Here is a 25,803-nt window from a genome sequence, read left to right on the forward strand (position 1 = left end):
TAAAACACTTACACTTCTGCTGCCGAGTTTCTGTTTGCCGTTTTGAGCTTGAAAAAATCGCCTCGCGCGCTTCAAAACTTTATCCAAAAAAAGAAGCTAAAGCACATTTGTAAGCTACAACTTCTCGCCAGGTGAGAGGGAACTTAACGTCTTGTGTTGTCCAAATAAATTATAAATACGATCAATGCTAAGCGGATTCGTGATTTTTTTTTTTGTTTGAATAGTGAAATTGGTTTTCGTTTTTAGGTCTCCTAGGTGAGAGGTGTATTGTTTAAATAGTAAATATAGAGGGGAGTTTTTTGTGTGTACATTTTTAAATACAATTGTTATTTGCTTTTTTTTTGTGTCGGTTTTACAAAGTACAGTTCGTTTATGTTCCTCCAAAAATGTGCGAGAACGCGTCCGTCCTGCTTTCAAAGTAGATTTTCACTTCTAACAATTACCAAAAAAATACTAAACTAAGTCCCACAACCGCGCAGCACTTGGTGGGTGTGAAAATCGTTTCGGTTGGGAGCCTGTTGGTGTGAGTGTGAAGAAGACGGTTTGGGGGAAGGGTGATGATGGTCAATCTCACGCATTATCAAACTGGCAGTTTCCAATAGCGCTCTCAAAGTCCGGTCTCAAAAAGTCCATTCGATTAGTTTAAAAAAATGACGTTTTGCGTTCAAGGCTTGATGAATTCGAGGTCAGTTTGGGTGCTCGTACAAGGCATCGGAGATCTGGGGAAGATTTGATGGAAAAAAGAAAGAAAAAGAAAGTTTAATTAGTGAACTTCCCTAACAACGATTGTTCGAAAATTTGGAGATGGCCAAAGCTGCAATTATTATTACATAGCGAACTGGTTCTTTAGGTGAAGTTGGGCAGAATCGTGTGTTAGGGAAGTTAGCAATGAATGGTACCGTGAACTGGAGTGACATTGACAGCCTAGGGGGACTTTGATAGGAATTTATTTTGATCCCTATTTTTATACACCCAAAATGCTCAAAATATTTAGCTATGAAGTTGGCGAACATCTAAAAAACCTATCAAAGTCATCCCAGTTTACGGTGATATACAATGGGCTTACCTGGAGAGAAATATGGCGTCTTATTATTTGAATCAATTTATTTATATTTTTCAAATAGCTGGGAGATTCAAAATAACTATCACTGTATCATCTACGCACGTTCCTTCGACGAAAGATCCCGAGCCCTCCCAAATAGCTCCGGGTAAATTAATCATTCATATTTTTCAAGATTTATGTTGCCCCCTTCAAAATCGGCCCAAACAAATCGAAATATAAAAAAAATATATGGTGTTTGCAATTAACTTTGAAAAATAATTGCAACGGCTTAACTGATGAGCAGTCAAACGTCAAAAAACAATAACAAAGCAAAAAGACCGAGGGGTCAGCGAATGCAAACCTCAATTTCAAGAAACAAAAATTCCTTTTTAGGTTTTTATTAAATTTCATGTTAAATGTTAAGGAAAAATCCTAGAAATGTTTTTGTGCTGCTTTTGTTTTTCTTAATATAAAAATATATTTTGCATTGACGTTCCCCTCGTCATTTTTCGATCAGCCCATTTAGCAAACAGCATTCGGCAACTGGGCTATGGTCTCAGCCCAGTTACCGAACCATTACTGTATACAATATTTTACTAAATTACAAAATAGCTTGTAATGTCTGTGACTTGAAAGCGATGGTACACTGCCGCTCCAATATGTAATTTTGTCAATTTTGAGTTAATGACGCAGTTTGGTCCAAAATCATGTGAACTATCAAAAAAACCAATAAAATTTAGTAGTTTATTCCAGCAAACTGTAGCAAATTCCCCTTTTTCCTGAAAGCCTAACACGTAGTTTTACGGGCGGGACAAATTTGCCATGCGTTTTTCTCGGCTTGCTGTTTTTACGGCGGACTCTATAAAAGCGGCAGTACAGTCCAGACTCGATTATCCAAAGGCCTTGGCAAAATTTCACTTTGGATAATCGAAACTTCGGATAATCGAATCACGATTTTTTTCAGAGTTCCCAAATGAACCGGTTAGGCTAGGTTCACCTATAAACTTGGTTCGGCTTAAGCCTCCCTTTGTGGTTCAATCCTGGTTCAGTGAACCATGAACCATGGCTTAAGCCAGGCTAACCAGGCTAATAAAAACCATAGGAATAATGCACTGTGTAACAATTCTTATAGTGTAGCAATGTTACAATGTAACATTTATTACACCGTAATATTCGTTACACCGCATCATTTGTTACACCGTAACATTGTTACACCGTAACATTGTTACACCGTAACATTGTTACACCGTATTATGATTACACCGTAACATTGTTGCACCACAAAATTCGTTACACCGTAACATTGCTACACCGCAACATTTATTACACCGTACCATTGTTACACCGTAACATTGTTACACCGCAACATTGTTACACCGCAACATTGTTACACCGCAACATTCGTTACACCGTAACATTGTTACACCGTAACATTGTTACACCGTAACATTGTTACACCGCATCATTCGTTACTCCGTAACATTCGTTACACCGTAACATTGTTGCACCACAAAATTCGTTACACCGTAACATTGTTACACCGTATTATGATTACACCGTAACATTGTTGCACCATAAAATTCGTTACACCGTAACATTGCTACACCGCAACATTTATTACACCGTACCATTGTTACACCGTAACATTGTTACACCGCAACATTGTTACACCGCAACATTGTTACACCGCAACATTGTTACACCGCAACATTCGTTACACCATAACATTCATTACACCATAACATTGTTACACCGTAACATTGTTACACCGTAACATTGTTACATCGTAATATTGTTACACCGCATCATTAGTTACTCCATAACATTCGTTACACCGTAACATTGTTGCACCACAAAATTCGTTACACCGTAACATTGTTACACCGCAACATTTATTACACCGTAACATTGTTACACCGTAATATGGTTACACTGCAACATTCGTTACACCGTAACATTGTTACACCGTAACATTGTTACACCGTAACATTGTTACACCGTAACATTGTTACACCGTAACATTGCTACACCGTAACATTCATTACACCGTAACATTGTTACACCGTAACATTGTTACACCGTAACATTGCTACACCGTAACATTCATTACACCGTAACATGGTTACACCGTAACATGGTTACACCGCAACATTCGTTGCATCGTAGCTATCATTACACCGTGACATTCCTTACACCGTAATAATGTTACGGTGTAATAATGTTACGGTGTAACAATGTTACGGTGTAACAATGTTACGGTGTAACAATGTTACGGTGTAACAATGTTACGGTGTAACAATGTAACGGTGAACAATGTTACGGTGTAACAATGTTACGGTTTGAGCATACTACGGCGTAACAAAGCTTGCCGTTTAGCCTAACATTCTTTGATCAGGTTCAAGCCAGGTTCAAGCCTGGTTCAAGCCAATGGTTCATTTTGGCTAGCCTCGCCTGGTTTGAACCAAATGAACCATGGCTCACGGCACTCAGTGAGCCTGAGCCGACGATGCTTGCCGACGTGTGGTGTGAACCTGAACCAGAAAAATGAACCTAGCCTAGCCGATGGCTTAGGCTCGTGGGAACACTGATTTTTTTTGTCATATTTTTGATACGCTAAAGTGATTTAAAATTTAAAAATCCAAGATGGCGGCCAAAATGGCAGTGATAAAATATTGAAAAAAAATGCATTGTTAAATTTTATAGGCAATCAACCATTCAAATTAGACTAAAATGTGGTCACAGAATTCGAATTTTTTAACATCAAATTAAGAAAAAAATACGAAGATTTTTTTTTGTTCGTGATTCGATTATCCGAAGTCTCATACAATCCTTCGGATAATCGAAACTTCGGTTAATCGAGGCTTCGGATAATCGAATCAGGACTGTATCCAAAAACACATAAAAAATAAAAAAAAAGAAAGTTCTGTTTATAGAAAAAAAAACTCTAGAGTTTAGTTTTACATTTAAAAATGAAATTTGTTTAACAATATTCGGCAATTCGGTAATTTCGGAATTTTAAAATTTGTTTAACAATATTGAATTTTTTTCAAAAATGTATATCATTTGTACCCAAATTTGCATTATCCTAAACTCTAACGCAAAAGATGCTTTTTTTAATCATTTACATTTTACATTTTTGTCAAGTTAAACAAGTCTGAGAATTATTTTTTTACTGACGAAAATACGGACTTTTCCGTGTCTAGAAAAAAAATACTTTAATCGATAGCTCCAGAACTTCAAATACCAGGCATTGCATACATCATCATATAGCATTTTACTCATACAATCCGTCAAAACTATTCATTAAAAAAAAAACAATCGATTGCTTTCAACACATCCAAATTTGCTAAATACATTAAAAAAAATGAAATTATTATTACTCTTGGGGGGGAAAAGAAATCTAACGAAATTTATTTTATGAATTGATCATAATTTTGGTTTACTGAGAAATATAAATAACCAGCCTTTAAAAAAGAAAACGAGGGCTGTAAAATTTATCTCTTTATTTTTTATTTTTTTTTATAAAATAATTTATTTAAGAAAAGAATAACAAAAACAGCTAAAAAAAAATTATTTGGTATGCTAACAGGAAATTCCCCACTCACAATTTACTAAACTGGGGTCGCGGAACTCTAATTGATGTTTAAAGTTAAAAGATAAGAAAAATAAGAAAAAATATTTAAAAATTGTGATAATTGCCAAAAACAAAAAGGTCAACGTGAAGTTGCTTAAAAACAGCAATTAAATGTAGGTGTTTCAATAAACTGAAACTAAATTTTATCTTCTATTTTCGCGAAATTTTTTAAGTTGTAGTTGTAAAAGATGTAAAAGTTAAAACATACAGGTTGAAAAAAAGTTGTGAGCAAATCCAGAAAATCTTTGTTGCCTAGTAGAAATTTAAATGTTTTCAATATCGTCAACCAAATCTATTTAGAAGTGAATATCGATCAACTTTCTTTGCAAAAGCGAAACAAATGTTTCTTAATTTTTGCTAGGCGTCATCCATAAAGTATGTGTCGCTCTAGGGGGGAGGGGGAAATTATGGCTGATTTTAGCGTGACGTACTTTATGGATGAAGCCTTATAGGATTTCAACGCTATCAGTGAAATTTTTTTCATGTTTCAAAAGGTTTCAATATTTTTAAAAAATTATAAAAATAGTTGAATGTTTTAAATAGATTATTTTCTAATCTAATTATTCGCTCTACAGCATTGCCTTGGCGTTCTCGATTGCGAGATTCCTACTCGAAACTAGGTGTTCGAAGGCTTGATTGTTGAGGCAATTGCAAACCTCTTTTTACACCTTAGCTTCCATCCACCCCGGGATTCGAACTGACGACCTTTGGATTGTTAGTCCAACTGCCTACCAGCGTCTCCACCGAGGCAGGACCCAGGGAGACGACTCCTACACCTGGACTGAGCTAACGAACTAACCTTTTTTAGGTTAGTCCGGGACCAACATTTACTTCCCTTCCGACGGAAGGCGTGATTAGACAAATCTCGTCTCGAAAAATGCCACCGGGACCGTCTGGGATCGAACCCAGGCCGACTGGGTGAGAGGCAATCACGCTTACCCCTACACCACGGTCCCGACAAAATAGATTATTTTGTATAAGGAAAAAAAGTTTATGAACATTGTGGTAAAAAAAATGTTCATGCATATTAAAAAATTGAAATAAATACCATTTTTTGAAAAATCTAGATTAAATTTTCAAAACAACCGATCCGTCATGGGTTTTCTTATGCCGATAGGACATTTTAAAAAAATTTAATCTAGAAATGTTTGCAATGATCCAAAAAACTAATATTAAAATCTGGACTACAGTCTGAATAGGGACAGTAGTTGTAAGAGCACTTAAAGTTTTAAATTTGGAAATGGATGTACACATTTTGTTGGTCTGACTCTGTTCTATCCGAAACCAACCAGAAAATCAAAAATATTGTGCTCTAACATGGTTAAAACTGCTGTCCCAATTTTCCCAGTTGACGGTATATAATATAAGCAATAGTACTGAGTTGCTTTTGCTTCTGTAGAACTGGAAACTGAAGTAGAATACTCGAATTAGTTTTCAAAAGGACGCAAGAGCCATTGGTAAACAAAGCCCTTTTTGCATCGGTGTTCAACCTTCTTACGATAAACCAACTTTAAAAATATTTGAAATTGTTCATCTACACGTCCTTTAAGTGCCCTAAATTATAAATAAATGAAATTTTGTTTCAATTTGGCGAAAAACGAAACATAGTGTCGGAGGCCACGGTGGCTCTTACGGCTTTTTTTTTTTAAGAAATGGTTGCAAAGTGAACACGGCTAATAACCTCAAGCTGCTCGGAATTCAAAATTCATTTACGCGTTTTTTTTTCAATTTTACAAACTTTTTCCGGATTTCTAATTTCCCGACTTTAGTGGCCACCCTAATAAAGGCAACTCGATGAGTTATTGCTTCGAAAACTCGTTTGTTTAACATTTTAGTTACAAGAAAATATCTTATACAAAGCTACACAATGGAGTGCCCAGAAAAAGTGTCCCCCTGCTCCACAAGCGGAAAACGGGGTTTTAGGTTATATAAATCGCTACCCGGGCAGACGGAAATAACGTGGGAATAACATTTTTTACATTTTTTTTATATTTGAAAATACTAGGCCAATAACATTTTATGTTATTTATAACAAGATTTGTTATTCGCCATTATGATTTTTTTGTTATTGGATTGTTATTGTTATAACAGACTTATAACATTTTTAGTTATTCTTCGAACAAATCTTTGTTATTCTTTTTTGTTATTTTAACAACTAATCCGATCATCCCAATAACAGTTGGAGTTATTTTTCTATAACAAAAAATGTTATTCCCAAGTTTTTTTTTGCTTTCAATCAATATCCGACCAATAACAAATTATGTTATGATAACATAAACTGTTATTACACTCTTATGCAAGAATATTCCATAACATTTTTTGTTATTTTAACAGTATTTGTTATTGGAATGGCATGAATTTTGTTATTACCGTCTGCCCGGGTAAAAACTTTTCAGGATCGAGTTTTACAGCTTTGGTATGTTCTACAAAGTACTTTACAAGCATTAAATTTTCAATGAGAATCACACTTTTGTAAATATTTGGATGGAAGTAGCGCACTGTGTAGACCAAACCGTAAGAAAATTGAGTTTTATATCTGAGTAAGGTCACCCTGTCCGGGAAACAAGTCGAATAATAAATGCAGAAAATAAATGAAATTGTTTTCCAATTCCTTCTCCAATACAGAACGTCAACGCGAAACATTCCAACAAACAACAGTTTAAAACGATCAAACCAATGCCAACAATCACGAAGAACCAGTTCGCCGACCTGCTCCAGCGCAATCCAAGCAAAGCCCCCGACAACTTACCTCCTTTCAAGTTCCTTGTCTGCGCCATCCTGACCGAAAACCTTCTTCAGCAGCAACGACGACGACAACCAGAGGGCAGGACATCCTTCCACAAACAACAAATCGCTCCACTCTCAGTTTCTAATCAGTTGTTAGTATTTTATTTCGCCACTGTTTCGTTCTTTTTTTTTTTGTTTGTGTGTAATTTTCGTTTTAAAAATCTAGCCCTTACGACTGCGTGTGTGTATGTGTATGTGTGTGTGTGTGTGTTATCTGTTTACTCATATGTTCCTGCTCTGCTGCTCCTAATTTCCGTCTCCGTTTCTCCGTTCCAAATAATCTTTGCTTCATATATTCTAAAGTATAATAATAGGAGTTTTTACCATTATTAATTAGTATAATAAAAACACATCCAGTAATAGATGCCCTTTCCGCCGCCTTCGCTGCTGGCTGGTCGGCGCGCGCTCTCTCCAAACTTCCGAACAAGTAGTAAAAAAAGGATTTGTGTGTGTGTATGCTTGGAGAAGAAAGAAATGCTGCTGCTGCTGATTAATGTTATTCTGATGTTGTTGATTTGTTGAGTTGAGTGATTTTAGAAAAAGCTGATTCTGGCGCGCGCGATTTTTTCCCTGCACACAACAACAAGACACTAAACATTTGCAAAGAAGGATGATGCATTTTTGTTTTTTTTTTTTTCGGTGCACTTTTTGTTCAACACAACAGCGCTTTCTCGGCGTTCTTCTGAGAGTGAGAGTGTGTTTCTGATTATGTTTGTGTGTTGTGTTTATGGTTTTCTTTACTTTAGCTGTTGTTTTTGTTGTTGTTGTATTTGATGGTAATAGAGATAGACTTGTTTTTCTTCTAGTTTTCCTGTTCATGCTTAGTAGATGGTACGTTTCAGCCTAAATCCTGTTGCTTTCTAAGCCATTCCCTCTGCTGTTTCCATCTGGCGTCCTGCGACCGTGAACAAATTACTGTTCTGCTTCCTTCCCCAGCTCTCTCTCCTCTCCATTGTGTTCCAGTTCGTGTGTCTATCTATCCTTTTTTACTGCTCCTTCTTCTTCTCCTCCAAAAAACCCTTCCCCCACTCCTTTCTCCACCCCGTCCAACCGCGCGCACGTTCCGGGTTGTTCTGTTCTGTTTTTTTTTCTTCTTCTTCTGTTTGTTGTTGTTTTGTGTGGACCTCGCCCCCTCCAACATCCTCCTCCTCCTTAGAGCAGCACGCATTTACTCTTCTTCTTCTTTTTGACCTGTAACGCGGCCCGGGTCGCGGTCTCAAACACCTCACGGACGCCCTCTTTCGACTTGGCCGAACACTCCAAGTACGCGAACGCGTTGATCTTCTCCGCCATCGCGCGCCCCTCCTGCGGCTTCACTGGCTCCTGCTTCATTTTGGCCAATTCCTAGGGAGAAACGGGAAAAAAGGGAAGGTTGATTTTGGGGTCCGCTTTTTTTGCCAACCGACCAATGTCGCTTGCTTACCTTAATTGTGTGAGGGTCGTTTCTGAGATCTTTTTTGTTACCAACTAGGATTATGGGTACGTTTGGACAAAAATGTTTAACCTGGAACGGGAAGAAAATTAGGTTGTGATTACACATTGAAGCTTCGTTTGAAATAGCGAATGCGATGAGTAAATTTGAGTGAGTTGTCTAGGAATTTCCCATCTCCATCGCATACCAGACGGGAATTGTTGATGGTCCGCTTTTTCAACAAAATAAGGGAAAATCTCTGCGGTATCCCTCAATTAGGTTTCGCTTCAAGTTTGACGATTTTTGGCAAGGTAAATGCGGTCTAAGAAGTCACCCTAGGCGAGTGATAACGACCGTTTGCAATGTTGTAAAATTTGCACAATTTTATACTACACAGTAAAATATTATATAAATTTTGAAGGTGTAATTTTGGATGGTTGAAAATTACCACTTTTATGATGTAATGTTACCTCAATTTAGATTGAAGAAGTGACATTACACCAGAAAAGTTTTAAAATTACACATTTTCAGAGGTAAAATTACACATTTTTCATACATAAAAGATGTACCCCTTCCCAAATGTATTTACCATGATATTTTTAACTGTATATATGTTACATTTTAAAATACAGTCCAGACCCAATTATCTGGAGGCCAACAAATACGATAAAATCATTTCGAATAATCACAAAAAAATGTCTTATTTTTAACTATCGAGTGTAAGTTCACAGTTAAAAAAAAATATGGTAGTATTACATCTGGCAATGAGAACATCTTTAATATCAGAGAAAAAAAATTAATGTCAGAAAAAAAAATTACCTCTAAAAATGTGTAATTTTTACATTTTTCCATTGTATTGCCACTTTTGCAGTCTAAAATGAGGTAATATTGAATATTGAAAAAAATTAATGTCAGAAAAAAAAAATTACCTCTAAAAATGTGTAATTTTTACATTTTTCCATTGTATTGCCACTTTTGCAGTCTAAAATGAGGTAATATTGAATCTTAAAAGAGGTAAAACTTCCGATTTCACACCTTCCAAATTTAGACCATTTTTTAGTGAGTATGCATTAGGGTGGGTACGTTTTTCAAAAAGTTCTCGGATCAAGTTTTAGTATGGTTCCCCTTGTAGGGCATGCCCATAGGGACTTTCGTGCCAAATATCAACTCATTTGGTTGTAAACTGGCTGCGCGCATCAGGGGTAAAGTTTACATGGGAATTACTATGGGAAATTGGAACTTTTTGTTCAAACGCTCCTACAGGTCTGGGAAAATCACGCGCCAACTTCTGGTATGGTCAGGCCTAAGGGGAATGGTCTGGAGAACACTTTTCCCAAAGAGAGCATATGGATTCGTTGTCCCTAGACCTGGCGCATCGGCAAACAATCCGATGTCTCCGGAATCAACGGTTTTCCCTCAAAAAGCATCAAATTTTCCTTAGCATGCTATGAAAGCTTGATGGACACCGCGACGCCATATGTCAGACAGCTACCACGTGGTTGAAATATTTGCAAAAAAATACAAATTTGCTATGCAAAGATTTTGAATTCGACTAAATAATATCAGGATTACTCGAAATGGTCATTTTCTACTTAAAAGAAGGTTTGCAATTAAATATTCCAGCCGTTTCTCACCCACGTGGTAGCTGTCTGACATATGGCGTCGCGGTGTTCATCAAGCTTTCATAGCATGCTAAGGAAAATTTGATGCTTTTTGAGGGAAAACCGTTGATTCCGAAGACATCGGATTGTTTGTCGATGCGCCAGGTCTAAGGACAACGAATCCATATGCTCTCTTCGGGAAAAGTGTTCTCCAGACCATTCCCCTTAGGCCTGACCATACCAGAAGTTGGCGCGTGATTTTCCCAGACCTGTAGGAGCGTTTGAACAAAAAGTTCCAATTTCCCATAGTAATTCCCATGTAAACTTTACCCCTGATGCGCGCAGCCAGTTTACAACCAAATGAGCTGATATTTGGCATGAAAGTCCTTATGGGCATGCCCTACAAGGGGAACCATACTAAAACTTGATCCGAGAACTTTTTGAAAAACGTACCCACCCTAGTATGCATCCTAAAATACGTGATTTAAAAATGTTAATCCAAGATGCCGGCAAAAATGGTGACGATGAAATATTGAAAAAAAAATTGTGAATTAAATTTGAAATTGAAATTAAAAATTGAGATTTGTAAATTGAAATTTGCAGGGTGACCACTCAAGTCGGGTAATCGGGAAAGTCGGGAAAAAGGAATTCGTCAAAATCTACAAAAAATCGTGAAAAAGTCGGAAATTCGTGATTTTTTGTTAAAAAGTCGGGGATCCCAAGCATAAAAAGGTGTTCAAACTCTTGAATAATTTTAAAATATTATGTACACCTTTACAATTAATTTCTTTTATTTCGCCGAACTTTAAATTTAGGGTTCCTTTCCTTATTTCAAACTATATGAGAATGCAATGGCGTTTTAAGACATAACACTTGAAAAATCGTAATAAATTTCAGATGATAATTGTGGCATGTATTTGACTCCGTTTTTCATGACTAAAAAGATTGTTATTTATTTTTGCATAATTTACCGAACAAATGATAACATAACATATAACTTCAAATAACAACAAGGCCAGCGTATAATTATGATTCTGATTCTGTTTCATTTTGCCAAATTGGTTGAATATTTAAAAACATGAATCCAATTTGTTTAAATGTTCATTCAGTCATTTCAAATATTTTTTCCAAATGTTTGATTCCTTTAAACTTTTGACTGATAGACTATAGATGAAGCTTAGGTTTCAGTTTTCGGAAAACTTAAATATCGCAAATAATACAAACGTTTTTTGTTTTGAATGAAAAACTGTTTTACGCTTTAATAATATTTCAAAATCTTGAAATTGTAAATAAAAGCCTTATTTTATACAATTTAATATTTTTTTTTAACTTTCAGATATGATCACTAGATTTATTATGAAGTGTTGTGAATGAATATTTCTGGAGTTTTTTTTAAAGGTCCAATAAACCAAATTTCCAGTTTTTGCTTTTGTGGTGTTTTTAGAAACCGCATTGAGTCAGGGGTATTAAAAACACCCAAAAAGCAAAAACTGGAAATTTGGTTTATTGGACCTTTACAAAAAAAACTCCAGATTAAAATACAGTAGTTGTTTGGTAACTGGGCTGCTTTTTAACTGGGCGCTCGATAACTGGGCCCAACCAAAATGACCGAGGGGTTAATGCAAAAGTCATATTCAATAAATAAAAAAAACTTTTTACAAACTTTTGTTTAATTTCGAGTTACAATTAAAGAAATATGAAAAGTGAGCATTGTAAATAAATTTGAGTAGCTTTTATTTTTATATTTCATCTGGAAAATATTATGCATCGGTGGTCTCCTCGTTATTTTTTGTTCAGCCCAGTTAACGAGCAACATTCGGTGACTGGGCTACGTTCTCAGCCCAGTTACCGAACAACTACTGTACTGGTACTTCGATAAATCGAAATTGATTCATAAAATTAAGTATCAAAATTTTCAAATTTCGAAGGATACTTCGTTAAACATCTTTCAAACGAATTTATAAATTATTTAAATTCTTTGAAAGAATATTTTTATAGACAATATTACTTTAATCAAAGGAAAAGATATGAAATGATTTGTAAAGATCAGAACAAAATTTAAAATTTTGTTATCTGTAACATTTTGTCATCAAACGAAGTTCCAAAAAAACTTTAAGTTTGATTATTTTAAAAATACAAATTATAGGCATTGTTAATCTTAAAATCATTTCGTAGTAGTTTACTCGTTCTAATGATTTTCAATAATTCAAAGAATTTTTATTTTAGATTTAAGTTAGGATTAGTTGTTAAAGTGATTTTTCTTTTTAACCCAAATGTATTCAATTCAAAGCAAAAATGTACAACAATGTGAAGTTATTAAATGAATGTGAACAGTTAATAATAAAACGAAAAATACAACAAAGATGAAGAGCATTAAGCCATACCACTTATCATGTAAAAGAAATGTAATTATTATAAGAAAGTTCAATAAAGACATATTTAAACTCAAAAATCGGTTATTTTTTGAAGTCTGATGATTTATGTTTTACTCAGGTTAGGTTTTAAGAATGTATTATTGGAGTTTATGTTTTTTTTAACTAAACTGTTTGATTTTTACAAATTTTGTCCAACGGTTTATATTGACTTTTTATAAAGAGTTGTTGAAATGTAATCATTCTTCAGATAAGAAATACTTATTTTGTGAGGTTCTGGAAAAGTCGGGAATTTGAAAATAGGATTTGAGTGGTCACCCTGATTGACTATTTATCGCTTAATTATGCGATTTATGACATATCACAATTTTCAAACAATTTTAAAATTTTAATAAACATCGAAAAAACCTTGTGAGATTTTTTCATTTTTATAAAGAGGAAGTCTAGAGCTTTCAAATACAACAAAGAGAACTTTTTTTTTAATTATTTATGTCTATTTCACGACCCTTACCTCAGGGGTCCACTTCTCCGGGATGTTTTCCAGCGAGTCTGGCGAGTCTACGGAGAAACACATCAGTATGACGTCGGTGTCCGGGTAGCTCAGCGGCCTGAGCCGGTCGTAGTCCTCCTGGCCGGCCGTATCCCATAACGCTAGCTCCACCTGGAATTTCAGAAACAAGAAAAAAAAATCATGACGTTAGTGTACGTGGTACGAAAGTATACGCTCTAAGAGTTAGGTGCATATTTGCATAAATCCCGCGACTCTCGTGTGTCATCTCCGCTCAGCTATTGAGGGCAAATATTGGCCCGCACTCACGGGCTACAAATACAAACAGCGCCCAGGCACAAGGCTTAGATCATACACCCTCGGGCGCTGATGCTACGACGGTTGCCTTCCACCAGCAGATCCAAAGATAACTAATTATCGGCCAACAGCGCCGTTTTGCCCATGTCTGAGTGTGCTTGCTGTACTTGCTTAGTGGCGATGAATCACGCACGGCTTGGCTTTCCCTTCGGTTGTATTTGTGGCAAGTGTACTTAAACATACTTTAGCGAGAAAGATAACGGAGGGGGGGTTACAATAAAAACTATCGAACAAAAATGTGATAATAAAAAACCAACTAGCCATGGAATAAAACAAACATCTCAACACGACTTGGAAATTGGTCGCATTCTAAAACAATCACCGCAGAGTTTTGCAGAAAAGCCCGCTATCGAGTCCCACGTCAATCCGAAGTGAGAACAAGTCCCCGTTGGTTGACGTCGTCGTTGAGTCATGTTTATGATTCGCGCTTCGCTGCGACGTGCCGTTTCCTCTGTGAATTCATGAACTTGGTCGGCGTGTGTCCAAGGGAACGCGCTCGACAAGCTGTTGTTATAAATTCTTCAACAGCAGTGTGCTGGACTGACACCACAACCAAAGTGGCTTATCTCTCTCCGACTTGGTGGTTTCGTACGGTTATTCGCAAAGGGAGAGGCGACTTCTGGAATGACTTCGCTTGGAGTTGAATATCGTCGATGGAGTAGTTTTCTACCGTCTACAATTGAGTTGCGGTGGTGGTGCGTTTGTCGTAGAGATAGGTGCCCAAGGGCGCGATGGCTTTCCCACTTGATAACGATTCCAGGGTTGTTTGTTACCTTATGAAGCAAACCTATAGTTTTTTTTAAAGAGAGAATATTGAACTCTTCAAAATCTAGAAGAAGTATTATGCGATTATGTGACATAGAAGGTATTGTTTGGATTCGTAATGAGCAATTCGCTGAGATTTCGGTCATTCGATTTTTTTTATGCCCAAAGAAGCCATTTTGCATCATTAATTTGTTCATATATTTTTCATACAAATTTGGCAGCTGTCCATACAAAAATGATATGTGAAAATTCAAAAATCTGTATCTTTAGAAAGAATTTGGTGTCGATTTAGTGTCTTCGGCAAAGTTGTAGGTATGAATAAGGACCACATGAGCAACTCTCTACGAAATCGACCGATTTCGATTATTTTTATTTTTTGTATTTTTTGATTTGGCTCAAACTTTGTGGGGGCCTTCCCTATGACCAAATAAGCTATTTTGCGTCATTGGTTCACCCATACAAGTCTCCATACAATTTTGGCTGCTGTCCAGACAAAAATGGTATGTAAATATTCAAACAGCTGTAACTTTTGAGTGAATTTTCTGATCAATTTGGTGTCTTCGGCAAAGTTGTAAGTATTGTTGAGGACTTTTGATAAAAAAATTGGTACACGGAAAAAATTGCAGATTTTTGTAGGGTAGAGGACCCAGAAATCGCCCACTTTATAGTAGGAGGCCAGGAAATTTGTCGAGAAATTTGTGACAGTTTATGTTTTTCGGTTCGATTTGTTGTAGAGTGTTGATAAAGTATTTGATTTTAAGTTTCCACAAGGTTTTTATCATGAACAAGTTCATTTTTGTTAAAATTTTGCGTTTTAATAAAGTACTCTGAAGTGCCTATTTTCGCCCCCCTAAATCCAATTTTCGCCCACCCTTGGAACCAGTTTTCGTCCACGACAAAAATCAAGAAATAAAATGAAATTACGGCACAAAACTAAGCTAATATGGTCTCCTATTGATACACAACATGTTCCCAAAGCTCAATTTCATTTACGTGCACATATTTTGTCGTAAAATAAATTGAAGGTTATAAAACCCTGGGAGTTTTTTTTTTAACAGACATCCTACAAATGTTGAGGTTCTCTGTATATTCTAACTAAAACGAAAACATGTACTGTCACTAAAAAAATATGACTAAATCAAAATTCCTAATAGAACTCATTTGTCCCTATTCACCCAAGATAAGAGCACACAGTTGAGCAATTCTCTACGAAATCGGTCTTTTTTCTTCAATTTTAATTTTTGTATTTTTTAATCCGGCTGAAACTTTTTTGGTGCCTTCGGTATGCCCAAAGAAGCCATTTTGCATCATTAGTTTGTCCATATAATTTTCCATACAAATTCGGCAGCTGTCCATACAAAAATGATGTATGAAAATTCAAAAATCTGTATCTTTTGAAGGAATTTTTTGATCGATTTGGTGTCTTCGGCAAAGTTGTAGGTATGGATACGGACTACACTGGAAAAAATAATACACGGTAAAAAAAAATTTGGTGATTTTTTTATTTAACTTTTTATCAATAAAACTTGATTTACAAAAAAACACTATTTTTAATTTTTTTTATTTTTTGATATGTTTTAGAAGACATAAAATGCCAACTTTTCAGAAATTTCCAGGTTGTGCAAAAATCACTGACCGAGTTATGAATTTTAATCAATACTGATTTTTCAAAAATCGAAATTTTGGTCGTAAAAATTTTCAACTTCATTTTCGATGTAAAATCAAATTTGCAATCAAAAAGTACTTTACTAAAATTTTGATAAAGTGCACCGTTTTCAAGTTATAGCCATATTTAAGTGACTTTTTTGAAAATAGTCGCAGTTTTTCATTTTTTTAAATTAGTGCACATGTTTGCCCAGTTTTGAAAAACATATTTTTGAAAAGCTGAGAAAATTCTCTATATTTTGCTTATTCGGACTATGTTGATACGACCTTTAGTTGCTGAGATATTGCAATGCAAAGGTTTAAAAACAGGAAAATTGATGTTTTCTAAGTTTCACCCAAACAACCCACCATTTTCTATCGTCAATATCTCAGCAACTAATGGTCCGATTTTCAATGTTAATATATGAAACATTTGTGAAATTTTCCGATCTCTTCGAAAAAATATTTTGGAATTTTCAAATCAAGACTAACATTTCACAAAGGCCAAACATTCAATATTACGCCCTTTTAAAATGTTTGTCTTGATTTGAAAATTCCAAAATATTTTTTCGAAAAGATCGGAAAATTTCACAATTGTTTCATATATTAACATTGAAAATCGGACCATTAGTTGCTGAGATATTGACGATGAAAATGGTGGGTTGTTTGGGTGAAACAGAAAACATCAATTTTCCTGTTTTTAAACCTTTGCATTGCAATATCTCAGCAACTAAAGGTCGTATCAACAAAGTCCAAATAAGCAAAATATAGAGAATTTTCTCAGCTTTTCAAAAATATTTTCAAAACTGGGCAAACATGTGCACTAATTTAAAAATGAAAACTGCGACTATTTTCAAAAGTCACTTAAATATGGCTATTTGAAAAGTACTTTATCAAATTTCAGTAAAGTACTTTTTGATTGCAAATTTGATTTTACATCGAAAAATGAAGTTGAAAAATTTACGACAAAATTTCGATTTTTGAAAAATCAGTATTGATTAAAAATTCATAACTCGGTCATTTTGCACAACCTGAAATTTCTGAAAAGTTGGCATTTTATGCCTTCTAAAACATATCAAAAAAAATTAAAAATAGTGTTTTTGTAAATCAAGTTTTAGTGATAAAGTTAAATAAAAAATCACCAAATTTTTACCGTGTATTATTTGTGTAGTCCGTAACCTAACTTTGCCGAAGACACAAATCGATCAAATTCCTTCAAAAGATACAGATTTTGAATTTCATACATCATTTTGTATGGACAGCTGCCAATTTGTATGGAAAAATATGGACAAACTAATGATGCAAAATGGCTTCTTTGGGCATACCGAAGGCACCAAAAAAGTTTCAGTCGGATTAAAAAATACAAAAAAAAATCGAATGACCGAAATCCTAGAGAACTGCTCAGTTACAATTAGCTACATATTGTTGTTGATTTTATTAGGGGAGCTTTAACCCTATGGTTCATTCGCTCCCTAATTGACTCAATAGCAAACTTCAAGTACCTTTTAATAAAATTAATAAAGCACATGTGCTATTTTAAAGAATATTGTGTGACTATTTTTCCATCCTCTGCTAGATTTATTCTTCTAAGTACCAGTAAACTTTTACCACATTTGAAATAGGTGTCCCATATCTCAGTTTTGAACAGATGTTTATACCAAAACACACTAAGGGACCATCCATAAACCACGTGGACACTGTTTTGGGAATCTGTTACCTCCCCTCCTCGTGGACAATTGCGCATACAAAAAAACATTTTTGTATCGATCGTGGACAATCGCCATCCTCCTCCCTAAAATGTCCACGTGATTTATGGATGGTCCCTAATGAATTCGCAATTTTCAGTGTAAGAACGGGCCTTGACCGATCTTATGCACTAGGTTCCCGACGAACACGCACTGCCCTTACACCTACATCTCACCCTTGCTCTGAGTCAGTACGAGCAACACGCTAGAACACGCTTTGAGTGTTCGTGCCAGGCATGCACACCTTCTTTTCCGGTTACGCATTTTAACTCGGCCGGGGGTGGTACATTAAGTAGGGTTTGATGTAAGTATAAGCGCCTAACCATTTATAGTGTGCCTATCAACTTTCATTAAAGCAAAAACTGTTTTATTTTCAGTTTGAATTCAAAAACTTATTGTTATTTACTGTGTGTTTCACGAATTTTTCATGTATTAACATTGAAAATCGGACCATCAGCTGCTGAGATATGGTCATTAGAAAATGGTGGGTTGTTTTGGTGATATTAAGAAAACTTCAATTTTCGTGTTTCTTCTTCTTAAAGCGGCTCTATCTCAGCAACCCGAGGTCCAATCTTTAATATCTCTTAGACAATTTTATAGCAAATTTTCTGAACTTTTAAAAAAAAATGTTTTTAGAAATGGTCACTCATGGTCACTATTTTTAAAAATTGAAAAACTGCAAATATTTCGCTCAAATCAAACTTTCGGTGGCTATATCTTGAAAACGGAGCCCTTTATCAAAAAATCTACTTACTTTTCGATTGCAAATTCAATTTTGCATTAAAAAATAATGTCAAACTTGTTTTTGCATGAAACTTCGATTTTTTCCAAAAATCACTTTTTTTTTCAAAAATTCATAGTTCGGCGGAAGATTTTTTGACCATATTTCTTTATGGCTCAAAAGTTGCGGATTTTCGTCCCCTAAAACATATAAAAAAATATCCGAAAATCAAAAATACTTATTTTGGGAAAGTGAGTTTTAGTGAAAAAAATGTTGATAAAAAAATCTACAATTCTTTTTTCCGTGTACCTATTTTTTTCTCAAAAGTCCTCAACAATACCTTTAACTTTGCCGAAGACACCAAATTGATCAGAAAATTCACTCAAAAGTTACAGCTGTTTGAATATTTACATACCATTTTTGTATGGACAGCAGCCAAAATTGTATGGAGTCTTGTATGGGTGAACCAATGACGCAAAATAGCTTATTTGGTCATAGGGAAGGCCCCCACAAAGTTTGAGCCAAATCAAAAAATACAAATAAAATCCATTTCCGGTTTTGGTAGAGAATTGCTCAGCTGTCCATACGAAAATGGTACGCAAATATTCGAAAATCTTTAACCTTTGAATTAATTTTCCTATTTAAATTGGTGTCTTCGGCAAAGATGTAAATATCCAGAAAAGTTGTTACACGAAAAAAATGCAGATTTTTGAATTAACTTTTTTTTCACAAAAACTAAATTTTCCAAAATACGTATTTTTTATTTTTGAGATTTTTTCATATGTTTTAGGGGACAGAGATCCGCATCTTTAAAGCCATCCAGAAATTTGGACTAGAATTTTGCCGCCGAGTTATAATTTTTTTGAAAAAAAAATGATGTTTGGAAAAAATCGAAATTTCATACATAAAATTTAAAAAAAAATCATAACTCAGCGGCAGAATTTTTGAACGTAAATCTCTATGGCTCAAAAGTTGCGTTTTTTTGTCCCCTAAAACATATAAAAAAAATCTAGAAAATCAAAAAAAATGGGAATTGAGTTTTTGTAGAAAAAAAGTTGATAAAATCGGGAAATATTTTTCTGTGTTTGTATGGACAGCTGCCAAAATTGTATGGAGACTTGTATGGGTGATCCAATGACACAAAATAGTTTTTTTGGTCGTAGGGTAAACTGGTCGAAACCGGCCGATTTAGTATAGAATTGCTCTTTTTTTCAAACTTATAAAGACAATTTCCTATGAACATTATGTTTTTTTTATATAAATAATGACAATCCTGCGACGTTTGTTATTTTTGGAAAATTAATCATTTTTTAGTATTTTCAAGTTTAAAAGTGTCTGAAATATTAGAATTTCAACAAGTTTTGAAATAGTTTTTAATGAAACTTTCAAGAGTGAAAATCCTATCTAACGTGTTGAAAATTTTGAAAGTTGGAATCTGGTGGCCACCATGATTTTCTCTTTTCAATAAAAACATTTTAGTTATTTATTTTTTTTTTTTTTCATTTTAGAAGGGCTAGTTTTGCTTTAATTTCTGCAGAACTATCTTTTTCTATTTGTATTGAAAATCAACTTAAACATCAAATCAGTGCTGTATACCATCAATTTCATATCATCAGGCCAACAGCATGCGATCGTCATCGTCCCTCATTCACACGAGCGCATCAAGTTTCCAAATCGGGAATGGAACAAACATTTTTTAAATTCCTCTCTAATTGAATCACCCACAAACTCACTCCTCTTCTGAAAGGAAAACAACAACAACCACCGATCACCCCGCTAAAATGTTTGAAGCGCCCTCGCCCGATTCAATTTGCTTTCATTTTTATTTTTATTCCGCGATGTTTTTAATTCATTTTGGCTAAAAGTTGTGACCCCGTAGCGGTTCAATGGCTGTGATTTGAACCTGATTGGCGGGTTAAAATGTTTTAATTTTGGAAGAGAAAAATGTGGGGCGATTTGCTCAAATAAGGGACACTCAGGTCGTACTCTGGCGCTGCCCCAAGAAGGGGAAATTCACCCTTGAAACTAGCCCAGAGACCAGACACGATCGGCTGATGAATGTTTATTCTGGCTGAAGCATTCCTGCTCTGCCCTACCGTAAGATGGCGTTGAGTGGTCCCTCTACACAAGCAAAGGTTGGCCCTCGTTCACAAACCTACCCCAACTTGGGGTGGGTGCGACTCCCTCTTGGGACCAACAAGTCGATGGCGTGGCGTGGGCGAGAAATTAGCTCTTTTCTGTCACGTTTGTTTATGCTTGCGTGTTGAACGTTTTCAGCATGAAACACACACGGACGAGGTGAGTTGAGCTGAGGGGGGAAAGTGTGGGGACGGAGGAAAATCCCTTCTCGGAAAAGGGCGGCGGCCGCCGCCGGCGCCGGCAACAGCTACGGAGAGATAGAAAATGCTTCAGCTATGCTTCATCATAAACAACATATGTGTGGCCTTCAAGGGAAAACATCCGAGAGGGGAAAAGGGAACAGGAAAAACAAGGTGTTCAATCTGTTTGAGAACGGAACAGTATTCTTTGAAATTTGCAGACTAATAAATGTTCCATTTTTTTCAATTCTGGCAAATTTAAAATTTTTAAGCATTCCTGTCCCTTAAAATCGAGATCTACAAACTGACATGGCGGGCACCGTTGGTGGCCAATGCATGCATGCTGTTCATAAGGGAAACACATACAAGTGGTGAAAAGTTAAACTTATCAGCACTTAAATGGATGCTGAAAAGTACTATTCAGTACTGTTATTTTGGCGATGAAAAGTAGACGAAACGAAAATGACGAGAAAAGTAGTTTGACTACAAAATTCCGAGGCACATAGATCAACTTCCGGTATTTACTCTAAAACTCATATTAAGTGTCCTATACAAGAACCTGTCAAAATGTGACAGCCGGATCTTCCGAATATCGGTTTCGATGGAGCTTCTCGATTCCAGGGATCGGAAAAATGGATTCGCGGGACCAAAGTAACTGGTTAGGACAATGTTTCACGCATATCGAAGAGGGATCGTGGCAACTGATGTATGAGTAACTTATTACTGTTGAGCTGTAGCTGTTGTTCGACTATGCCATATACTGAAAAGTTCCCCCGGTAAAAACACCCGACCAGAACAACCAACTAACTATCCTGAAACCTTCCAGAGATAACACCTTCCATTGGATGAGACCTGCCTGCCGGGCACCGTGGCATAAATCGGAGCACGTCCCTCCGCGTCACACATTCTAATCTCACCCCGGGCAATATCCGATAATGCTCGCGCGCGCACGTTCCCAACACAAAATCCACGCTCAAAGCACGGAATTAGCACTATATCCTGGCTGTATAGTTAGGTTCGTTTCAGTTCAGCGTGTTTTAATCGGATTGGTTCCGGAACTGCCAAGGCTCCCCAGCGGCGCTAATGAATGAAAAAGCAGCGCCTCAGCGTATATTTTTTTTATCGAAGAACTTGAAGCTTCTACGTCACGTCATCATCGCAGAGCTGCAAGGTGAAAGCAAAGGATTACTGACCGAGCGGCGCCGCCGCCAAAAAATATCCGAATCTGGGTCAAGGTCAAGTGGGATGGGAAGAGATAGGAATCTCTAGCGGAGGGGCGGCCAGATCGTAAAACGGAATCGGACACGCAAAGCGAGAGCAAAATGATGATTCAATTATTTACTTGATTTCACTTTCTTTTTTTTCTCGGATGAGTGTTTCAGTTTCAGACTGAAGCAACAAATCTGGATCGCAGCGAGAACAAAGCTGGATACCTTCTGGAAGAATCCCACTTCCGGAAGTCGAAGCGTTACATGACTGCTACACATTCGATCCACACGTACGTGTACAAGTTTGTGGAAAGTCATCACCTGATGAAACCCCATTAAGAAGCACTTTGTGCGCTGACCGGTGGAAGTTCCTAAAAGCTTGATGAGCAGCGATGATGCCACGGCTTAATGAAATCAATACAATCTGCGTGTGAGTGTGTGTAACTCCCAGCGGCAACAACAACAGCAGCAACAAAAAACAATCCTCACGAGATGAGTAATCAAAAAAGGACGGATCTCGGCACCACCAATACACAAAGCTGTGAACATCAGGTGTAACGTACCAGCGTACACTTTTGTAGTAACATTTTCAAAGGGCGTAGCAACAAATATGAAAGTTTGAAATGTTTTGTATTTCTTTTGTTCGTTTTGTTTTTCTTTCAAATATGTTATAAAGTCGTAACATTCTGCAGGAGTTGCGATGCCTCATGGCAGGGTTGCCAGATCTTCAAAGTGCACATAATTAATCGTCCAGATTTTTCAAATATTGTTAAACGTTCTACAGCAAGAATAAATGTTTTTGTTTTGTAGGTTTTTTTTTTTGAACTTTTTCCTACTTGTGATTAGCCTTTAGAATAACCAATTGTGTCAAAAGACAAACTTATCAACACATAGCTGAAAGGACCTCCAAATCTCTATTAGGTTTAATTGTAAAGAAAATTGTGAATTGATTATTTACTTAATAAAAACTGAATTGAATTGAATTGAAAATGTTTTTGTTAAGTCGTATAAGGCCGTTGCAAATATGTTTCAAAGCTTATGTCGATAAGGGTGGTTCAAATGTGACGTTTCGTCTTACTGAATTCATGGGTGTACTGCACGGAGAAAAAAGAGTTCCCAAAATCGTGAACAAGCGTTCGTGAAAATGCGAAACACGAACAAAGTGTTCAAATTGCATGGTACGATTTCCAAAAACGTACCATGAGATTTGAACACTTTGTTCGTGGTTCCCATTTTCATGAACGCTTGTTCACGATTTTGGGAACTCATTTTTCTTCGTGTGAGCCTGAGTCCCAAATTTGAGCTCGATTGGATTAAAACTCGAGCCAACTACATTTTCCATACGAGCAACTTCTTCCTGAAGGTCGCTTTTTGCCTTCGAGCAATTCCAGCCCAAAACAGGAATTTTTTAGGAACTTTTTTTTTCGACCCTCTCCGATTTCAATGAAACTTTGTAGACATGTTATCCTACGCTTATATAAGCCATTTTTGTGTATATAGAGTCAGTAACACTTGATAGTGACATTTGAGAAGGGCGTAAGTGTTTTAAATATTTTTGTATTTCGTAATTTAAATATTGCTGTATCTCGAAGCCATTGCATCGTATCAAATGTGGTCAAAGACAAACTTGTAGGAAATTTGACGGGCTTTCCGAAAAAAATACACTGAAAGAAAAATACACTCCACTTTTATGAGATTTTTTGATTTTTAAGTTTAAAAGTCAAATTTGAAGGTGAGCCCACGTTTTTTTTTCGTTCAAAATTTTTATGAAAATTGCCTAAAATGTTACAAAAAGACTCACGAAAAAAGCAGGATGGAGCAGCTCACCTAAAAAAATACAAAAATCATTTACTGAAACTGTTCTTTTCAAAAGTGCTCTAAACGTCAAAATTTTCAAAAACCGAACACGAGAGTCGATTCTCCAGACAATTTTAAATAAAAGTCTCCATATTGACCTTTGTAATAAGTCCAATCCTTGTGAAGCTACAGGGGTTTTAAAAATAAAAATGTTGAAAAAATAGGTTTTTTGATGGTGTTTGGCAATTTCTATATGACAGACTTAATTTTTCAGTCTCGAAAATATGTTTAACGGAAAGCTCCTCAAATTTCCCATAAGTTTGTCTTTGACCACATTTCAATTGGATGTATGGGCTTACAGAACGACTTTAGCTAAATTTCTGAAGATTGTAAAAAGGGCGATTTTTTAAGAAAACCCGTCATGCTATATATTTTTAGAAAGGTATTTGAAAGACCTACTTTAGTGTTTTCAATACACTTTTTTGAGGCCGGATCTCAGATATTTTGATAATAATAAGTGTTACTTATACACTTTTTTAAGGCTGTGTAGTGTATTCACTTTATGAGTGCAAGGAAGGCACCAACCACCTAAAGGATTAAGTAACGTTTTTAAATACAAATAAAAAAATGGTTATCTTTCGGGTTTTTGCTCCGCATTTTAACAAAATCTAAGTAATTGTCTGCTCTACAACTTTGCAGAAAAATCCTACACTCTAAAAAATATCCCTGCAAAGTTAGAAAAAAACACGATTTTTTTACAGTTGATTTACGGAAAATGCCAGAATTTATAAAACTTTTTTAAAAACATCAAATGAAAAATAGTTTTTTTTTCGGAATTTTGAGTACGCTATCAAATCGGGCGTCCAAATTTCCATCTCATCACCTGGCTGCAAATTATTGAAAAACATGTCTTTTTTCGCATGTTCAAAAATTGAAGGGGTCGTACCACCCCTCCGTCACGAGATTCGTCATCCGGGACAAAAGTTACCCCTTAGGACAAAGTTTCACGCAAATCGAAGAAGGTCGGGGCAACTTTTCCCGATTTCGTGTGAGTTAGTAGAAAATTACCTATTGTAGAATGTAAATATTTTTTTAGAAATCCTAAGGGGTGATTTTTAAACCATGTGAATACTTGGGGCAGGGGGGAGGGATCAGGAAATCTGAAACCTGGACGGCCAAATGTCAATGAATTAATAAAAATATTTATTTTTTTCAAAACTTCTACGTCTTCTTTCACCGATTCGTTGTCCCGAAATTTCAAATTTGTCAAAATATTAAAAAGTTTTTTTTATTGAAATGCATACATAAGCGTTATGCAATGTAATCTGAATAGATTAAATTCAGAATTTAATTTTTTTGGTCAATTTTAAATGGGGGAGAGGGACACAAAATTGAAATAAAATTTGCAATGGGCTCGTCTTTTTTTAAATCTCATTGATGGTTTCGTTTTAGATGACAAAAAAAAATCTTTTGAACCGTGGATTCAACATTTTAAAATGCATTTAAAAAAAAGAAAAAAAGCGCACCTCTGTGCAAAAAATTTTGCCTTTTTTATGGTGTTTTTCTCGAATATCTCCAACTGCCGTAGTTTGCCACACTTCTAAAGTATCTTATTTGATGTAAAAAATCACGAGAAATCTATTGGTGACACTCTCAATAGCGGCAAATGAAGACAAAGGCTCATTTTACCCCATGTACCCCTTATTTATGTGTTTTTCATTAATATCTTGAATTACTGTAGTTTCCTGCAGTTTTAAAGTATGTTATTTTATGTAGAAAATCGCGAGGAATCGATTAGTGACATTTTCATTGGCGGCAAATGACAGCATGGGCCCATTTTGCCCCAGTTACCCCATTTTATGTGTTTTTTGCCAATATCTTTAATTGCCGTTG

At 35.8% G+C, this 25,803-nt stretch overlaps 1 protein-coding gene across 14 annotated transcripts in view; it reads right to left on the reverse strand.

Moving 5' to 3' along the window:
* Positions 1 to 295: 295 nt before the first annotated feature.
* LOC6053151 (ras-like GTP-binding protein Rho1) overlaps positions 296 to 25,803 on the reverse strand; it is a 52,189-nt gene continuing 26,681 nt past the window's right edge. For 13 of the 14 annotated variants that reach the window (XM_038259045.1, XM_038259037.1, XM_038259036.1 and 10 more), the window contains 4 exons: positions 13,359 to 13,508; positions 8,887 to 8,967; positions 7,426 to 8,807; positions 296 to 719 (listed from right to left, as the gene is read on the reverse strand). In XM_038259045.1, the coding sequence (XP_038114973.1) occupies positions 8,616 to 8,807; positions 8,887 to 8,967; positions 13,359 to 13,508 (423 nt within the window). In that variant the 3' untranslated portion in view covers positions 296 to 719; positions 7,426 to 8,615. The remainder of the gene's footprint in view (positions 720 to 7,425; positions 8,808 to 8,886; positions 8,968 to 13,358; positions 13,509 to 25,803) is intronic. The other variant, XM_038259040.1, reaches the window with a different exon arrangement.

The sequence above is a fragment of the Culex quinquefasciatus genome, chromosome 3 (genome assembly GCF_015732765.1).
Source record: "Culex quinquefasciatus strain JHB chromosome 3, VPISU_Cqui_1.0_pri_paternal, whole genome shotgun sequence".
NCBI classification, from domain to species: Eukaryota; Metazoa; Arthropoda; class Insecta; order Diptera; family Culicidae; genus Culex; species Culex quinquefasciatus.